The following is a 19,585-nucleotide window of genomic DNA, read 5'->3' on the forward strand; positions in this document are numbered from 1 at the left end:
TCTCTCCACCTTCCTCACTATCTAGTTGCTATCTTCTTCCCTGCTGCTCAAACCTTGCCCTTTCCAAATGGCCAGAAGTCTCCCTTCCTAGCAGGTCTCCTAGCATCCATTTTCCCCTCTCTGTTAGGTGAACCTGATCCCTGCCCACACAGTCCTGCCCCACCCATTTCCTGCTATCTACCAACATGGCTCCCAAGTCCCTACACACCCTCTCATACACCTCGCTGACCGCCGCAGCCTTGACATAGTTTATACCCCTCCTTACTAGTACCCCACTGACCACAACTCTGGCTACAGGGAACTTCTCCTTCACCTTGCCCACTAGCCCCCTCATATCCTCCTCTACTTCCCTCCCCACCACTCTACCAGCCACATCATTTCCCCCTACATGAACAACCACCACCTTAACTTTACTGCTTCCTTTCATGCAGCCTACCCTCTCCCCCAAGTTCCTAATCTTTGCACCCCCAAACGCAGCTTTATATATACTTCCTTTCCCCACCCCCTGCAATTCTACCCCCTTCACAATAGAGCTGCCCAGGAAAATCACTTCGGGCTCCTGTCTAACTATTGTACCCCTTTTCGTATCCCTGCCCTCTTCATGCCTGTTCACATCTACGTTGCTTGTACCCACAGCCTTACTGCCGGCCTCCTCCCGCACCCTCCTTGCTACCCCTTCATTCTGCAACCTGACACCTGTTTCCTGAACTTCCCCAGTACATGCCTCTGCATATGTGGCCTTAACAGCTTGAGTCCTTACTTTCTCCCTCCCTTCCAGCTCCTCCACCCTCCTGCGCAGCCTATCTACCTCCACATCTGCCTCCTTTCTCATCTGCCTTTCCTTCTCAACTTCCTCCTTTGTCCTCTTCAGCTCGCACTCCAGCCTTTCGACCCTTACTAACACACTTCTCAACCCATCCTCCCTTTTTACTTCTTCCTCTACCCTCTCTAATCTATGTTTTATTTCCATCTCCTTCCTGTACAACACCTCACCTAATCCTTCTTTCAAATCGACTTCCCTCCTTGTCCCACTCAGACCCTCAACAATCTTTCCTCCCAGAATATCACCAATGAAATTGAGTGCCCAGTCCTTACCCACATCTACATTCCCTCCTTCCCTCTGAGTTCCTGACACCCCACCTACCAGCTCCTGGCTATCACTGCTTCCTGCCATTGCCACTACACTTCCTGAACGCTTGTTATCCTTGTCACAATCCTTACACATCCACTCCTGCCCCAGACTACCCAGCTCCCCCTCCTCTAGTCCTGCACACTCCGTATGGACCCAGCCTTCGCATTTGTCACACCGTACACCACTCTCTCCATCTTTCCACACCTTTTTACAACCCACACATTTAAGCTTCGACTTACATTTCACCCTACCCATTTTGTCACAATTCACTATTCTACACTAACCTATTACCCAAATAACTTAAATAATATATAATCCTACTGTAATAACCAACAGATAATCCTACACCTTAGATCTTATTTCTACTCTAATTAAACGGCCACGTGGCGACCGCAAATCATGAAATGATAAGGAACATTGTCCCAGTGAAAAATTGTTCCTTGTAATGTATCCGATTGTACATTAACATTAAATATTATATTAAAGTAAGCAGTTGAATATGTTTGTAATACTGAACTGTACTATTAAACAAAATATATTTGAGGTAAATATGTAGTTGGGCTGTATTTGCGAAAATAAATGTTAAAAATCCGAAAATACCTTCATTAGATGCTCTTCAATTCCTCTTTTCATTAAAAGCGGCGGAGGTAAGAAATTCCAAATACTTTAGGAGATATCGAATTTTTAAATTTCATCATATGTACTTCGGCGGTATTTGCAAAAAAAAATGTTAAAAATCCGAAAATACCTTTATTATATGCTCTTCAACGTCCTCTTTTCATTAAAAGTGGCGGAGATAAGAAATTCCAAATACTTTAGGAGATATCTCTGTTCTTATTTTGCAATACAAGACGTGTGTAATCATTCCACCGCCGCAATTTTTTTTATTGTCATGTGTTTGTGAATGCCTAATTAATGAAAATGGTCGATTAAGTCAGGTCAGTTACATTATAAATATTTTGAAACTAAGCGTAAATTAAAAATAATATTAATTAATTTCAATGGTTCTTTAGTTTTAAAGTATTTATAATGTAACTGACCTGACCTAACAAACCGGGACCTTTGAATATATATACTGTATAGAAGTCGCCAGCCCAGGTTAAAATTTCTAATACGGTTTTGAGGTAGTTGGTTAATTCACCGCCGCAATCGCCACCATCTCTGGGGCATCGACTTGTGGTGGTCCCTAGCGGACAAGTGTCGAACTCTTCAAACACCCCTCCCCCCTCCCATTGAACGACCTTGAGCTGCAGTGAATGATAGGTTGGGGGGTGCGGGGAATGACAGTGGGCGACAGTGCTGCGCTCTAACGTGTAAATAACAACTAAGACGATACAGGGCGTTACGGCAGTGCACTGCAGCGGTGAAGTTCCCAAGCTGCTCATCATACGCTTCTGAAAAACGTAGAGTAAATCCTATCCACTCGCGGCTTCTATACAGTATATATATTCAAAGCCGGGACAAAGGATGAACAGTAACAACTCACGTAAAAATTTTTTCTTTCTTATTACTTGCGCAACAATATCCGAATAACAAATAAGACTAATTAGACACGATAAAAACTCACCTAAGTTGGAGGCGGTTATTAAACACCGTTTTAAACAATAAATGAACTAAATAATCACGTATTGGTTTATTTGAATTCTGGCCTATCACGAACAATCATTTGACATCATTATCCAATAAAAAAATAGATACTCTTAAACAAGAAACAATGTGAAAGCCACATGAATGCACTGGTATTGTAATGAAATTTAAAAATTTGATATCTAATAAAGTATTAGGAATTTCTTATCTCCGCCGCTTTTAATGAAAAGAGGAAGTTGAAGAGCATATAATAAAGGTATTTTCGGATTTTTAACATTTTTTTTCCCGCAAATACCGCCCAACTACATATTTATAGCGTACTTTTTTTATACATGTGTTTTGCAACATATGGTTCGTATGATGTGTGGTGGGTAAGCATTTTGCAGAAGCAAAATGATTTTTTTTATTACTTATTCTAAACTCTTTACTTAACTTGCTGATAAATGATGTTTTGCTGGGTCAGCATAATTTGAATATGTAACTAGCATTAAAAAAATCATTCAATTTTTCATTTCTAAACTAATGCTATCAAGAATATCTCAATTGCAACACAAAACCAATAAAATAATAATCCTGGGTGCCGAAAACATGTGGTAGCTGTTGGCATTGATTATAAGAATTCTGGGGTTCTAAATACTGTGTTAGATAATTTTCACTTTGTTTTCACTACACGTAGCCAGCAATAGAAAAAAAGAAATTTACATATTTATTTCAATTTAGTAAATCTTAAGGGGGTTCCTCCCATTTTAGGTCAAGATTTTTATTTACAGTAATTACAGATAAACTTGTAGGATTTTTCAATTGTTTAACTTTCACTAAATGAAAAATATATACAGTGCATACTTTTTGCATAATTAGCTGCCAAAGTTACATTTTTAACATTTTTTGGTTGTACAAATAAGGAGAATTTAATTTATTGCAGAACTGAAACTTTTTAGGTTGCCACTGGCTACTTCAAGAAATGGTTTGAATTTCTTTCAGAAAATATTATTTAATTTTACCTGGCATTTCGAAATTCTCAAATTTCTAACGATTTTGACAGCCAAGAAACATGAAATGAGTTTTTGAGTTAGAAATGCAAACCTTATCATGAAGTAGCCAATGGCATTGAAGTTATACCTAACAAGTTTCAGTTCTACAATAAATTAAATTCTCCTTATTTGTACTACCCAAAAACGTTAAAAATGTATCTTTGGCATCTAATTATGCAAAATGTATGCGCTGTGTATATTTTTCATTTCATGAAAGTTTAACAATTGAAAAAGTCTAAAAGTTGATCAGTGATTAATATAAAATCATGACCTGAAATGGAAGGTTCATCAACATTGAATACTGATCGTGAAACAGTGACTTGAGGAGACCATCTAGTAAGGGGTATATTTGTGTTAGTGAGGAGGATTGATGAGGGTGATGCTCACTGGTGCTGGCTAGCATGGTATCTTCTATAAGTGCAAGCCCCTGAGCTGATTCACAGTCTTCTCATTGTTAGAGACCGGAAAAATTTGCGGATTCATTTCGTGATAGTCTAGAATCCAAAAACTGCATCAGTGATTGGGCCACAGTTTATCTGAATGATACTCAGCCAATGAAAAACCTTTAACAAAAGAAATATTGAATCACTAACGTCCCAGTTAACAGGTGTCACGAGTCAGTAGCCAATGAGTAAATGTAATTTTCCCGCGTGCATAGAGGATCATGCAGTATATCCTACAGGTCATTGAAATCGCGAAATTTTCTGGTCTCTACTCATTGTGCATAGGACAATATGAGATTTGAGCAGTAACCAGAACATTATATAGCAGAGAAATGAAGATAAAGGTGTAATGACAGTTCCTTAAGTGCTTTCAAGAATCTCGTGATAGTTCATGCTGAAAAAAATTCTAAAAACATTCAGTTTAATCCTTTTCACTATCTTGAAATTCCAGTTTAAAAACAAAATACGCGAACAGAAATGCTCATCCACCCTCAGCATATTCTTAAATGCTTTTCGTTAACATTACTCGGATATCTTGAGCTGTTTTAAACTGTGTGGTGTGTTGAAGCCCTGCTCACCCTGTGTATGCCCAGGTAGGTGGGGCCTTCAAAGTCTAAAAAGACTTCAAATCGATCTGTTTGTAGGAACCCTAGAAATGGAAATGGTCTCGTCGGAAGGTGGTCAGAGTACCTCAGACATTGATGAAGCCTTGGTGTGAGTATGCTAGTGGTTTTGTGTATCATTTAGTATTATTATTTACAACTAGTATTACAAACACAACCCAAAAATCATTTTAGGAAAAAAATGAAATGATGTCTTAAAAATAATTTTTGGCAATCTATATGTGTAAAGTTATATTCTATTAAAGGCCATAGCTAAATTTTTAACACTTTGGTTAGTAACCAAACATTAAAATTTTATTAATTAAACTTGTTTTGATAATTTATGTTCAAGATAATTGTTTTAGATACAAAAACTATACCCTCAACATATTTAACTTTGTGACAGTTATTTTCTTAACACACAGGAACTCTTTAATTTTTTGTGAAGTTGCTAAAAATCTAAGAAAATAAGTTTGGGTTGACTGTGTTTGAATTATTATAACCCGACAAGATAGAGCTGAACCTTTTACTGCGCATGCGCGAGTTCCCGTGGACCGTCGAGGGGAAGTAGGGGAAGGGAGTGACTCCGCCCTTGTCCTTGTCCGTCGCGTCGGCCCGACTTACACGAACACGGTATCGTACCCACGCAGTTGGCCAGTAGCAAAGTAAACTATGTACGAAGAAATAACTCTTCGCCGCAGCTTTGCGCGGGCAACACTCAAGTATTTAATACCTTTTTTTTTGTATGTATCTGAGCTCATCTCGCTCAGTCTAAGTTGTACGCCTATTGTTAAGAATGTAAAGAGTAAGGCTAAGTATATAAACAAAAAACCATAACGACAAAAGGATGGCAAGAAAAAAACTAAGTTATTTTTAATGTAATAACTATATTGAATGAGATTATTGGGAACTAGGATTTCGTCAGCTTTTTCCAATACGCCAATCGTCTACAAAGGAAACGTAAGTTATTTAACAAGTTATTTTACAAACACGAATAACAAACTTTACTGTCAATTAATACAAACAAGGCAGACGCCCACACACAAATAAAATTAACGCAGCGAAAAAGTAAACCCAGGGCCTGAGATACACATTTTGAGCATTTTACATTATCGGAAAGGATTTGTTATGAATTAAGAAGGCGGACACTCCAGACAAAAACGCTAGAAAGTTGAGAGTTTAAAAATCACTATGTTGCGGTCTTGCGTCGTTCTTTGTTTAGGAACCATCACATCGTTCAACTGTTGTTTAATTTCTGGAAAACATGGTTACCATCAAGAACGCCAGAGTCGGGATTCGAACCCGTTGGCAATTAGTTTTACAAAGGAATTTTTGTAAAAGTACAAAAACATTTATAACTATGTATAACAGGGAAGTACGGTTAAAATTTATTTGAACGCGACTCACCTATTCCGAGCTCGAGTCTGAGTTCAGACATTCGGCCGTTTCTGTAGTGCTAGATCCTGTGTCACCCGAAGAACTTTCGTCACATGATGAGTCAAGATTCACTATTATCTTGTCGATTTCGATGTCCACTATTGCATCGTTCTTGAAATATTCGGCTTCAATGTTTTTAACGTGATCACAGCACTTTTTCCACTGTTCCACCGTATAGGAACAAAATAATTTCTCACACAGTTTTCGTTTATCGTCCAGAGATGTAGATATTTCCTCGCAAACTTTTGCTTTGAAATCTGCCCACACTAGTTCAATCGGATTCAAATCCGGGTGGTAAGGAGGCAAACGAATAGTGTCATGGCCACACTCCTCTATTATTTGATCCACTTTGAATCTTTTTGTGCTTTGGTGGGATTTTACCAAAAGTAGCAAATCGGCTTTGGTCATGTGTGTGGAGAATTGAATGTTGTTGGCTTTTAACCAGTCTTGGATGCCAGATTTCAGAGTAGTGGTCGTAGGCTTTTTATTTATTTGGACATTGTGGTAGCTGGCATTGTCTAGAACTATGACACTATTTTCAGGTAAATTTCGAAGTAGCTTCTGTCTTACCCAGGTAGAAAAATTTTGGTAGTTCATGTCATCATGATAATCACCAGACTTTTGTTTTGATTTGAAAATTAATAAAGCATTAGAAACGAAGCCTTCTTCTCCACCAGCATGCACGATTATCAAACGTGGCCCCTTGCCAATTGATTCTGTTACACCTACTTCAGTGCTCGACTGCCAGCAGGAATTAACGCAATGTGTTGCATGTAGGTATGTTTCGTCAACATACACGATATTTCTACCTGCATTTCGATATTTACGAATTGTTTGTAGATACCTCCCCCTCCAAGCAGAAATTTCCGGTTTTTCTACCAAAATCTTTCTTTTTGATTGGCATTTCTTCCACCTAAATCCTATACGTTTTAACAAATGCCGCAAGTACTCTCTACTGCAATTTAAAACTCCGTCCTCTCGTAATGCCCTGGTAAGTTTCTTTAATGTTGGAATTGTTTTTCTAACGGTGTAAAACTCGTGAATTTTCCGCCGTATAGCGCCGCACGTAAAGTCATCTACTTCGATTCTTTTTTTTCGCTCCTTATTCTTTCCCGTGGGAGTAGAAAAACTTAAACTATTTTTGCTTTTTACTTTACCTTCTGCCAAAATTCTTTTTACAGTTGAGTGAGAAACCCTTGTTGCAGCACTTGTTGCTTCGACAATGTTGTACTTCAAATTATGTAATCGCTTTTGCTCTTTCAAATGTGTTGCCACATTGTACACAATCTCCCGTGCCTGTCCCCGCAACGGCGTGCCGCTTAAAATCCGTGACTTATGACCCGACGTTGATGCCATGGATAGCGTTGGATCGTGTAACTAGGACCGCGAGCTGACGACACCGGACCACTGTTTCCCGGAAGCGAGCGACAGCTCAACTGGCCCCCACCCCCGCCAGAAGCTTCGGTCACGTGACTGCCACCTCCCTCCCCAGCTCATCCAAGGTTCTTTTGTAACTTGTCTGATTATAGGTGAGAGTGGATTAACGACCTATTCTTACAATATTTATTTATTATTTTACTTTGAATTTGTTTAGTATTGTTTCATAAGTCTCATTCTACAATGCCACGGAAACAGAGTAGGATCTGTCGCGTGCAGACATGGACCCGTACAGGTAGCTCGGCAATTCTCAACTCTTCCATTATGTTACTCTGTGTGGCCAATATACGTATAGTATTTGGCTGTGGTGAAAGCCATGTTTGTTTGCTTTGTAAACGTTCTCATAGCCTACCCAGAAATCATTCGTTCCACTCTTAGTTGCAGAATGCAGTTGAATGGATGTTTTCTCTCAGGGTGACTACAGATCACGGAAGTCACAAAAATTAACGAAACTGGGACTGGTCACAAAAATCACAGAAAAGTCAAGAAATAAAATAACTGTGCTGGAAGTCCCTAAAATTTTATTTCCAACAGCCTTTTTTTATAACGTGCTTTATGTTTTTTGATGCTTCAATTCAGTTTCTTACATCTTTATATATATATTTCTTGTGTACGTGTGTATGTCACTGAACTCCTCCTAGACGGCTGGACCGATTTTGATGAAATTTTTTGTGTGAGTTCACGGGGATTCGAGGATGGTTTAGATTCACAATTTGGTCCACTGGAAAATGTTTATTTAATTAATTTTTTATTTATAAATTGTTGATCTTTGAATTGTTTAGGTTTACAGTATATATATGTGTGTGTTGTGTATTTATTTGTGTTGTTGTTAATCTTTGGATGGATTTTATGAATTGCTGTTATTACAGTAAAATTAAAATAGAATTGGTTATTGAGATTATTATATTATTATTTATTGAAATAACATTTTAAAGTGTAATTAAAAATTGTGAGGTGCAGTATTGAAGTGAGTATTTTACATGATTTTTCGTGATTTTAATTATGTATACACGTGAATTCAATACCAATCAACTTAACCTCCAAATTTAAATTGTCAGTTCTCATTTTATTCTACATATTAAAATGTAATAAAAAATATACATTGTGCAAAATATGTAAGGTGCAGTATCAAAGTGAGTATTTAACACAATTTTTCATTACTTTTAATTATGTATAGACGTGCATTCAATAACAATCAACTTAACCTACAATTTTAAATTGTTAGTTCTCATTTTATTCTATGCAACTTATGACGTATTGATGTCTCTTTGAAAATAAAAGTATAAGTTTGTAAAATAAATTATAACATTATAACATTTATAGTATCTTATAGTAATTATAGTAATTTCTGTTCAACCTGGCAGATGACGCTGCGATTAGATTAAGGGAAATTTCCTGTAAATTTTCGAATTTAAAACGTTTGAACAGAACAACGTCGGTTGGGTCCGCTAGTTAACTATAAATAAGTCAAGACTGTCTACAAAAAACATGTGGAAATTATCGCTTTAGCTTGTAGCTTACATATTTCACGAGTAGTGGAATCCATCCTTGTATTTTACTGAACACTATTAAGAGGATTTGTAAAACATGCCATGTTAAATATTTATTTTTTATCATCATTACTATTATTTAAGGGCTAAACCTGAAATTTTTAACACTATGCTTCTCTTGCATTTGTTTTTCTTACCAATATTTTCAAAAATGAAATATAATGGGTGTAAAAAGTTGCACTAGTGTTGGCAATTATCACTTTCCCAACTTTTCACAGTCATGGTACATAGTGAATATTCATTAAAAATATTTGTGAAAAATTACAAATGCAATAAAATTTAAGTTTTAGCCCATAATAATGGTAATTATGAGAAAATTAAAAAAAAATTCATAATGGTGTGTGAGACCAAACGTTGTGTTAACATTGGTAACTTTTTAAATATTTTGGGGTGTAGGCCTATGTTATTGGAAAAGTAGAAACATTGCAGATTCTTTTTATATTAAATAGTGTATTGTATTGTATAAATGTGAATTTTTTATTTTACATAGGTTTAGTATTGTGAGAGATTAAACTACCAGCTCTTACGTTGAATTTAGTTTTGTAGGAAGTAAAAATTTTTTTGATTGATTTGTGAGGGTTGATGCGCGTGTGTTTTGTTCTGGCAGTCGGACCATGAGAGTTCTCAACGTGGCGGGGACTCCGCAAGTTGGCAACGCTGCTCAGTCCATCAGCAGTGAGTGCAAGTCTCCCGCTGTGGACACACGTCTGGATGCTGCTGCCACACTGCTGAAGATGTCGCAGACCGTGAGTTTCATTAAGGTTAGCAGCACAAATGCATTAATGTGTTTGCCAGCATTTTTGGAAGTGTAAGCGGGCTAAGACCCGTTTTAATGATCTGTTCTCTTATCAGATTAGATTGTCATGTTCCTGTGGTTTTATTTTTACTCTAGTGTGATTGAAAAGGTTTATTCCCATGGGTGCTTAAAGAAATACTTTTATTTTATAGAATATTAAATGGTTGGTATTTAAATAATTAAATGGTTAATTTTATTTTATTAGCTCTGATGCAACCAACACAGGTGGCTATATTTTTAACATTTTTGTAACATTTCATGAAATTTCTTTTTTAAAAAAAAATGACCATCTTGTATAAAGGGTTGTTGAGTTGCGAAAATAAAATTAATGCTGTAGTAACATTACTGTTTCTATAGGAGGAAGTGTTGGCCCGCATCCCAAATAAAGGGGAGGTCGCTTCCGTGAAACTTCATGATGAACCTAGTGCCGTGCCTGAGTTATTGTCGCACGTGAAGCGTGAAAGAGAGGAGACACATGATCAAAGATTAGAAAACCCAAAGAAATATGTAAGCTTGGCTGAAGCTGTGTTGAAATTTCAGTTTAAGACTCCAAAAAGATTTCACTCCAGAATGCCAGGTAAGCATCGGGTTTTTCATTGTGCTCTTTATTTAACTGAGATAGTTTTTTAGTGATGAAATGAGTAGAAACTTGGACTTGTTTGCACATGAAGACAGCTAAAACCCACTGGTACATGGGTTTCGAACTTTGGGGTGACTACGCCTGTGCGTGTAAAACAGCCATTCTGTGGGGGTAATAATGCTAGTAATTTTGGTATATAGATAATAGAATTTCAGATCACCACCACGTGGCTTGCGCTCTCTCATGCTGCATGTACACTAATTAAAAGCGTGTAGGCAGGTAGAATTTCACTGTGTTCTGTCTTTCTAGTAGCTGCTGCTGCCATGCCCGTATTCTCGCAGAAACCGTGTCATTGTGGAACATGACTTGATGTACGTGTTACGTGAAACTAAAACTAACATAAAAAAACTTGTGAATGCAAAAAAAACTCCAACCTTCACATTAACTGTACATGCAGACAGAACAAAACAATACAAAATACAAGACAAAACAAAAACAATACACACAACATGCAACATTTAACATTTAACAATTAGTAAATAATTTCTTTACAAATTTATAATGTAGGAAATAAGAATAACACAAAAAAAACTGTCAGCTTGTTACAAACTATCCTGTATTATACGAGATTTTCCAAATCATGGAGAGAAAATAATTATCCCCTTAATGTATGAAACGGGTCACCTTTTGTCTTGTGATCCAAAAATATGCCTTGTAGTCAGTTACTCTTCACTTCTGTTGTTCCTTGTATATTCCTTCTGTACGTAAGCCAGCTAAACCCAAATGGACATAAAATGGCAACTGTCAAGTTGGTTGCTTAGGTTTGTTTTGCAAAAAAATATAATTGCATGCTAGGATTTTTACATTCATTACATTTCAATGAGCCCTGTTATTTGTTCAAGCTCAGTAGGAAAATTATTTGATTCACCAGCCATGCTTGTGATGATAGTTTAAGTAAAATGTTAATTGCTAAATGATTCTGGCTTAAATTTAATAGTACTGTAATGAATACATCATAAATAGACGTGTTTAAAAATGGGTTTTGTTAAATTGCTCCTGGATTTATCAAGGGGATCAAATTATCAATTTTAACTGTCAAGTGGCTAGTAAGCATCCCTTATGAGCATGTTTAAAAATGTTGGCAACCCTATGTCAGCTAGAGATCACAATAGATTACAGGCTGCCAAATTATTGTTAAAACCAATGCCAAGAAGAGTGAAGTAGTGATGGGCAGAACAATTATTTTTACTGAATCTATATATTTGAATCAGTCCCGTGTAATGATTTGTTCAAAAGATTCGTTCTTCCACGACATGTGGCACTAACCAAGAATCATAACTCAATTACCCTTTTGCGTCTTTGTGCATGGTTGGTTATCGTAATCTGCTCAGCTCAGATAGCTGAAATTCCAGATGTCTAACTGTATACTGACTGTTAGCTGATGACAATTTTAATATTATATTTGTGTCTAAAATAAAAAGCACTGTTAAATAAACTTTTTTACATGTTATTTTTCTTTATATGATATTAATAACAACCTGGTTTTATAACTGCTGTAAAAAGCCAGTACAAGCATTTGTGAAATAATTAACCCAAAAATGTGATATGTAAAGGTGCATTTTTTTATTATTTTCCCTGTTATTTTTAGATTGGTTTGTTAATTTTTTATTTCCAAAGTTTGTGTTTGTGTACGTGAAAGATAAATTTTGAAATACTACTTAACCGTTGACATTGTCAGGTGTAGATACTTTTCATGTTTCCCTATTTAATTTTAATTTAATAAGTATCGTTTGCTCTTGTGTACAATATGCACACTCACGCAGCGATTATTGGTTACTCTGACTCCCGATGTCATGATTTATTTCACAAATGAATCCAAGGAACGAATCAGACTGGCTGCATGGCTGGTTCTCATCTCGTTTTTTCGCCGTTTCTTTCTTCTGACTCGTATTCAGCTTTCTAGGAATCACCTCTCAAAGAACCGATTCTTTACATTGTGAACAAATCACGTGATTTTGTTTGCTCAAAGATTCATTCATTTTGAACAAATTGTTCACGAACGACACATCACTGGAGGTGAAAAACAGAATGTGTAGTGTCAATAACGAGAATGCTGAAGTGAGAGAAGACTGTAAGATACGTTAATGGGGTTGTCTTGGACAGGTGTATGTGTGTGTATGTTGGCGAGGTGGAATAAAAAGTGTGATGCTTATTGATGCTCCTAGCATGGTATTGCCTCTTGAGCACAATGCCTTGAAGTGGCGCTCTTGTTTTCTCTTCGTGCATAGGGAAACTGAAATTTGAGCGGTAACCATATCCTTTTAAGTTGTAGAAATGAAGATAAAGGTGTAATAGAAGTCCCGTGACTGCTTTCATGCCTAAATATTGCTTTAAAAATACAGTTTTAAAACCAGATGCAGAACCAGGACTTCTCATTCACCCTTAGCGTCATCTTAAATGAAAAGTTTTTAAATCGTGTGGTTTTGTTCTGAAGCCCTGTACACTGTGTGTGTGCTCAGGTAGGCTTGACATGCTCAACTGCAAGTATTGTGCGTTGAGTGGAGGGTAGTACTACCTTTGAATATATATACTGTATAGAAGTCGCCAGCCCAGGTTCAAATTTCTAATACGGTTTTGAGGTAGTTGGTTAATTCACCGCCGCAATCGTCACCATCTCAAGGGCATCGACTCGTGGTGGTCCCTAGCGGACAAGTGTCTAACTCTTCAAACACCCCTTCCCCCTCCCGTTGAACGTCCTCGAGCTGCAGTGAATGATTGGTGGGGGGTGCGGGGAATGACAGCGGGCGACAGTGCTGCACTCTAACGTGTAAATAACAACTAAGACGATACAGGCCGTTACGGCAGCGCACTGCAGCGGTGAAGTTCCCAAGCTGCTTATCATACGTTTCTGAAAAACGTAGAGTAAATCCTATCCACTCGCGACTTCTATACAGTATATATATTCAAAGGTACTACGGTGCTGTGTCCTGCCCAGGGGACCGCTCGTTGCCGCGGAACACGAGAGCTCTGGTCCCCACGGTCCCGCGCTCGCCCCATCTGACGGCCGGCACGCGTGCCCGCCAGGTGCTCTACCCCTCCAGGGAAGAGCGGGAGGAGGCAGAGTTCGAGGAGATGTCCCGGTGAGTGTTCCGCGTGCGACTTCCCCTCGTCAGTCTCTCTTCTGGGTCGTGAAGCTCCCCAAGAAGTCAACGAAATGTACGTGTGGTCACGTGAGTTACTGTCAGGTCGAGAATTAAGTGTCTGGGCTCGGAAAGCTGAAAGGGTACTGTGGAAGACAGCTCGAGACAAACTTATCACGGATGCGTGATAGTATCAACAGTGTTTCTGATCGATGCCACCAGCAGCGCCACTGTATTTGGAAGAGGGGGAAATTAAAACTTGGCCTTAACGTGAAGAGAAATCAAACTTTAAACTTAATATTTTTTAATAAGACTTGTCATTAGTTTTACAAGCCACGATTTCAAATAAGCTTTGAAAAAGACAATTATTTTGCAAATGTGGCATTGTAAGTAAATATCAATGATAATAGTTGCATACTTTTGTGTAGATTTATGTGTGTTTATGAAAATACATGTAAATATGAAGTTGGTAATTACTTCTGTGATCCAGTAGACAGTTTTTAGGGAATGCTGTGGTTGAGTGATCAGGTCACTTTCCTTCCATGGTTTGAGGTATCTCTGTACAATAAGAAAACTGTACCTGATTTAAATACTTGATTTTTTTATTTCAAGAATTTTTTTTCAGGCACAAGATATTGCCGCAGCCATTAAATCCCCAAATATTCCAGTCTCCGAAGCTAGGAAAACGGATTCCGAAATTTACGAACCCGGAACCTTTCAAGTTGACTGAAATCAAAAAGAAAGTAAGTACAATACATTAATGCTATGAAATTCAGGGTGGTGTTATTAATGTTGTTTTATTTGCATTTGGAATGATTTAGTAAGTTTCGTCATTTTAGCAATATTCTCTATTTCCTAGCTCGAGGTTAAGAGCTAGGTATTGGGAGAAGGAAATAGTCACAGACCTCTTCAGGGAAGGACCAGGTAGTGGTCAAGATGCCAAGTTGGCTATGGTTTAGCTGATATCATTTATTTTTTTCATTTTTGAAAGGCGATGATTCAGCCATTTATTGAAGCAGCTCTATCATATATTAAAAATTTTTATTAATACATAATGGATAATTTTGTGTGTCATCTTCTGCTCAGAATTCTGAATAGGGGCATGTGTGTATCTGCCACTACCTTAAATATGACATGGAATGAGGACATACATTGGAGCAGTTAATGAAATGCAATGATGTTAGAAATGATTATTAGATGAGGAAACCCGCTAGCCATTTGCAAGATCAACAAGTTTCCCCCAAAGAAATAATATAGTTTTGATCCAATGGAAATTGAACAATTATGTGTTTACAGGGTCTTTGCATGGTTCAATTGAAGTTTTTAATAGTTTTAACTGACAGGTAAAAAACTAGAACTGCTGGCAAAAAGCTTATCTGTGTGAAGTGTGCTTAAACTACTTAATATTTATTTCATTTAATATTAAATCAAACAAAAATAAGTTAAGATTCAACTATTCCATTTCAGACTTCAGTTACGTTCAGAAATCATTCTCCCTAATTACATTAGTATCTTGGAATTTTTTTTGTATATATTGAATTTTCATGTTTTTAAGTTTTAAATTTTTTATAATCAAATCTTTTTTTGCTTTGCATCATCTTTTCCAATGTGGAATTCTCAAGTTCTTAAGTTGACCTGTCGGTTTTTGAAGATTAAGTTATCCTGTTTTCTGGATACCCGTTCTTCTGTGTCTTTACTTTTATCTTGTTGCGCTGGCTGTGTGAATGCATTTTATAATGTCTTGTGTCAAAGAATCTTTCGCTGCAGGAGCCGGAAGAAGTACCAGCGTACAAGTTCACAGCCCAGCCGGTGCCGAGGAACATCTTGGCACCCAAATGTCTCCCTGTTGCCAGCCCGAGGCCCAGCAGCCACACCCGGCGTCGATTGGACCACCCCAAGGTCTTCGCACCGTTGGTGCAGGTATGATTGTTCAAGAAAGTAGTTGCATAATTTTTTTGTAGAAGCATTTCCTGTCACCATGTTTTCATGAGGAATTGTTGATATGTATTTTGTTCTATAATCTTCTTACTGAATCTGTGCTGAATCCAGATATATTTGAGATTAAAAAAAAAAAAAAGTAACAAAGGATTTTGGAATCTTAAGTAATGAGTTAAATCCAGCAATGCGATACTGTAGTAGAATGGTTTGTTCTAGAGTATACTTCCTTAAATGTTTACACTACCAAAACTTTGCCTCCAACTCATCATTTTTCAGGGGTGGCTAGGTACATGTGGTTCGTCTTTTGAATAGGTTAATAAAGTCACAAAACACCTTCACGTGACACCTATCGTACCGTCTCGTACGTTAGCGCCTAAGGCAGGCACAACTGGCAGAAACCCTATCGAGGGAACTAGACGTCGAGAGGACTCAATGGATGTAACAATATCCTTGGAATAAGCTTCTTAACAATTTATAATTTAAGAACACTCACTTGACTTACAGTGGTTCACCCCTACTGTAATCTTGGGGGGGGGGTCCCATATTAGTAGTGATTTTGGTGATTTTGAATACTTATTCAATGCAAAAAAACTTTGATTTATTTATTTATTTATTTTTAAGGTGGACAAAGAGGGGGAGGCAGTGATTGTGCAAAAAGAAGTATTCAACTTTGGGGTTCCTATTGAAGCCCGAAAAAATACACCATTGAAGAAATCGACTGAAATTCAACCATTCAGTTTTGAGGAGCGTGATAAAGAAATGGCTCGTCGTAAAGAAGAAAGAATCAGAATGGCAAGTTCTTTTTTATTTTGTTTATAGAAGTAAGTAAGGAGGCTGGTAAGAGGAGTGTATTAAGTTGTTATTAAGTAATATTGGTGTGGACTGTAGGACTGCTCATGCATGTAAAGGATTAACTAGGCACCAATTTATTACCTTGTTAACTCTTTACCTGGCTTTATTATTAAAGCAGGTAAATAATATAAATGCATAATTTTTGATAGAAGTAATTTTTGGCTTTTTAACTAATTGTTCGTGATTATATTTAAACAAGTTATTTAAATTAAATTTGCAAAAACTGTATATAATATTTGAAAATTAAAAAGTATGCAATTTTTCATCAATGTTTTCTTAGGACGTTAACACGAAAAATTATCGTCCGTAAACCGACTTTACAGACAACCCCCTTTTTTGAGTACTCTGACTCTTAACTAAAGCTGAGAGATTGTTTTGCAGGTGTTCGAGCAAGAGAAGCAGGCACGCATATTCCGCGCTCATCCGGTCCCGAACCAGCATCGCAAGTGGCTGGGCTCCATCCAAGATCTTTCCATCATGTCTTCTGACACCACGTTCCAGGTGGGCTGTTATATTATTTAAAATCTTTCATGCTTGGTTTTCAGGAGATTAAATTTCTTAAAAAATTCTGCACCGTTTTCATCTTTTTGTGTGTTGTGTAACCGTTACACATTTAAATGCATCACTAATTAATTATGACTGGAAAACCAGGAAAACTAGGAAAACTCTGAGAAATCAAGAAAACTTGGTTTGCAAAAAAAAAATATCGGTAATTTTACATACTTAGTAGTGTCTAAATGACTCTGTCTCTTCCGATAGTCCGAAATAAAAATGGTTAATAAAGTCTGATGGTCCAGCACCCCTTAGGAATGTACAAACTTAAGTCGGCTAAGTGAACTTAAGCTAAACACATATTTTTTTTTTGCTTAGGTTGAAATACTCTTTTACAGCACTCGCATAAGAGGTAGTTATAAGTGCTGTACGCAGCCTGGAAATGGTCGGGAGTGTTCGGCATGGTTCGGGATTGATCTGCGTGTTTCAAGTTTCATCAGAACTCGACAGTTATTTTAGTTTTGACCAGTGTTCATCCTTATGTTCCTGCTGAACAGTATTTGCAGCCGAACACCATCTTGTAGGCTTTTTTGCTCTACCCCTTAGCATTTATCGATTAAGGGATATACCGTCTGTTGATTCAGAATTTTTAGTAATCCAGCACCATCAGTGTCCCGAACATGCTGGATTATCGGAAATTTAGTATAATCATAAATTAGTTAGTGATTATTATCTTTTTATCACTAAAATTAATGGAGTGCTAGGGATAGAAACAATTTGCATTAATTTAAAAAAAAATTCAAAAAAAAATTCATTAAAATTAAATATTTGTTTTAACTTTTGGACTGACAGTGTTTGCAATGTTAAAAAAATACCATGCAGACTGTGTAACCTAATATATCTGTTATCTTGCCAGGTAAATGAGTTTCCTCATAGAATTGTAAAACTAATAGCTAATAGGCATATGCAAAGCTTTGACTGATCAATTATTCAAAGCTTTTTAAAATATTGGTTGACTTCACCAGGAAATTTACTATTTGTAATATTTGATGTTGTTGTGATGTTAAGCTTCGCATTTGATGTGAAGCTTCACATTTATTAACAAATCTTTAAAAGCCTAAGATTCGCTCATGAAAATTAGTATTTTTTTATGTGTTTGTGTTTTGCTTGATAAAGTTAGTTTTTAAAAAAAAACTCAGAAGGCACTCCGTTTGCTTTTATTAATGCTCAAAATTAATATTGTGCATGGTTTTTACAATTTTTATCAATGTTATATAGGCATCAATTGGTTTTAATCAGTTTAAACATTACAAATGTTACAAATGATGATTTTTTTTGTTACTTCAATCCTGTATTTTAGTTATAGCTTCATTGAGAACAATATTTGCATTTCCAATTGAATTTGCGAATATTTTAAACATTCAATTTGATGTTCGCTTTGCATAAAAAAAAAACTTAATATTCACACAGTCTAAAAACTTAATAAGTAACATATTAAAATATTTATAGTGCAAGCAATAGCAAGGAAGTTAGTACTGCAAGAGTGCAGCATGAATGATGTAAAATGGAGTTCCATTTCGACGGAGGCTCCTATGCTAGCTCCCTAATGCTGGTCTTCCTTTTGCCCAGGCTGGCTCGGACGAGAACAAGAACCCAGCCGTGTTCAAGGCCGCCCCGGCCTCTGTGTTGAAGAAGGAGCCGTTTGTTCCACACAGGCTAGACCGCCCCCCTCTCAAGCCCCAAAACCTCACTTTGAAAACAGAATTAAGGTCAAAGGAGCGTAAAGAGTTTGACGAGAAGGTGCAAGCAGAGATGGAGCAATTAGAAGAATTGAGAAAGGAGGCAGGTTTCATCATTGTCATGTTTCTCTTTACCTCTTTTAATTTTTTTTTTCTGTGTTGATAATGTGCGTGCATTTGTTTATGAGTAGGGTTTTGAGTATGTTGGAAAAAATATTTTCGTTCAGTTTTTTAAACGTTAAATTTTTTATTTTTTATTTAGGTACTTTGTGTACGAAAGCCTAAGAAATTGTTGCTTTCCTCTACAGGTATTTCCTTAGTATTAAACTGGTGTGTCAAAACACACATCAAACTAAAATAAAATAAAATAAAATATATTTAAAAAGTTTACTATTTCAAACTTTATGCACAACTTTCATTTGCTCTTCGCCTTGGGGACGTTTAAACTGTTACTTGTCAAAGTTTAGGACTGATTTTAAATTGCAGAGCGGAACTTCTTGCAGATTGTTGGCTTCTCCATTGGCCATGGCAGTCCGTCCCGAGGGCGTATCGGAGACGTCCGACGCCCGCTGGTAGCCCACAGAAACTCTCTAAAAGTCCGCAGCCCGCTGACTGACCACACACTTTGCTTCTCAGCTGTTTCTCGTGGCATCATGACGCGCTAGCCTTGCCTCATACTCCAGGGTGTCTACTGGTCACGGAAGTCACGGAAGTCATGGAAAAGTCATGGAATTTGGGGTAGGGTCACGGAAGTCACCGAAAAGTCACGAAGTTTGGAAAGAGGGCACCGATTTTTTTTTGTGGAGAACATAAATGTGATGTAACTCGC

General features: G+C 37.1%; 1 protein-coding gene across 4 annotated transcripts in view; it reads left to right on the top strand.

Annotated features, from left to right (window-relative positions):
- The window catches only part of LOC134542429 (targeting protein for Xklp2-like), a 35,523-nt gene that overhangs the window by 3,839 nt on the left and 12,099 nt on the right, over window positions 1-19,585 (top strand). For 2 of the 4 annotated variants that reach the window (XM_063386655.1, XM_063386656.1), the window contains exons 2-10: window positions 4,838-4,907; window positions 9,827-9,980; window positions 10,373-10,592; window positions 13,591-13,735; window positions 14,361-14,478; window positions 15,503-15,655; window positions 16,295-16,465; window positions 16,907-17,026; window positions 18,647-18,859. In XM_063386655.1, coding sequence (XP_063242725.1) covers window positions 4,838-4,907; window positions 9,827-9,980; window positions 10,373-10,592; window positions 13,591-13,735; window positions 14,361-14,478; window positions 15,503-15,655; window positions 16,295-16,465; window positions 16,907-17,026; window positions 18,647-18,859 — 1,364 coding nt within the window. Of the gene's footprint in view, window positions 1-4,837; window positions 4,908-9,826; window positions 9,981-10,372; window positions 10,593-13,590; window positions 13,736-14,360; window positions 14,479-15,502; window positions 15,656-16,294; window positions 16,466-16,906; window positions 17,027-18,646; window positions 18,864-19,585 lie in introns of all 4 variants that reach the window. The other 2 variants (XM_063386657.1, XM_063386658.1) reach the window with 2 other exon arrangements.

This window comes from Bacillus rossius (genome assembly GCF_032445375.1).
Source record: "Bacillus rossius redtenbacheri isolate Brsri chromosome 4 unlocalized genomic scaffold, Brsri_v3 Brsri_v3_scf4_2, whole genome shotgun sequence".
In the NCBI taxonomy this organism is placed as follows: domain Eukaryota; kingdom Metazoa; phylum Arthropoda; class Insecta; order Phasmatodea; family Bacillidae; genus Bacillus; species Bacillus rossius.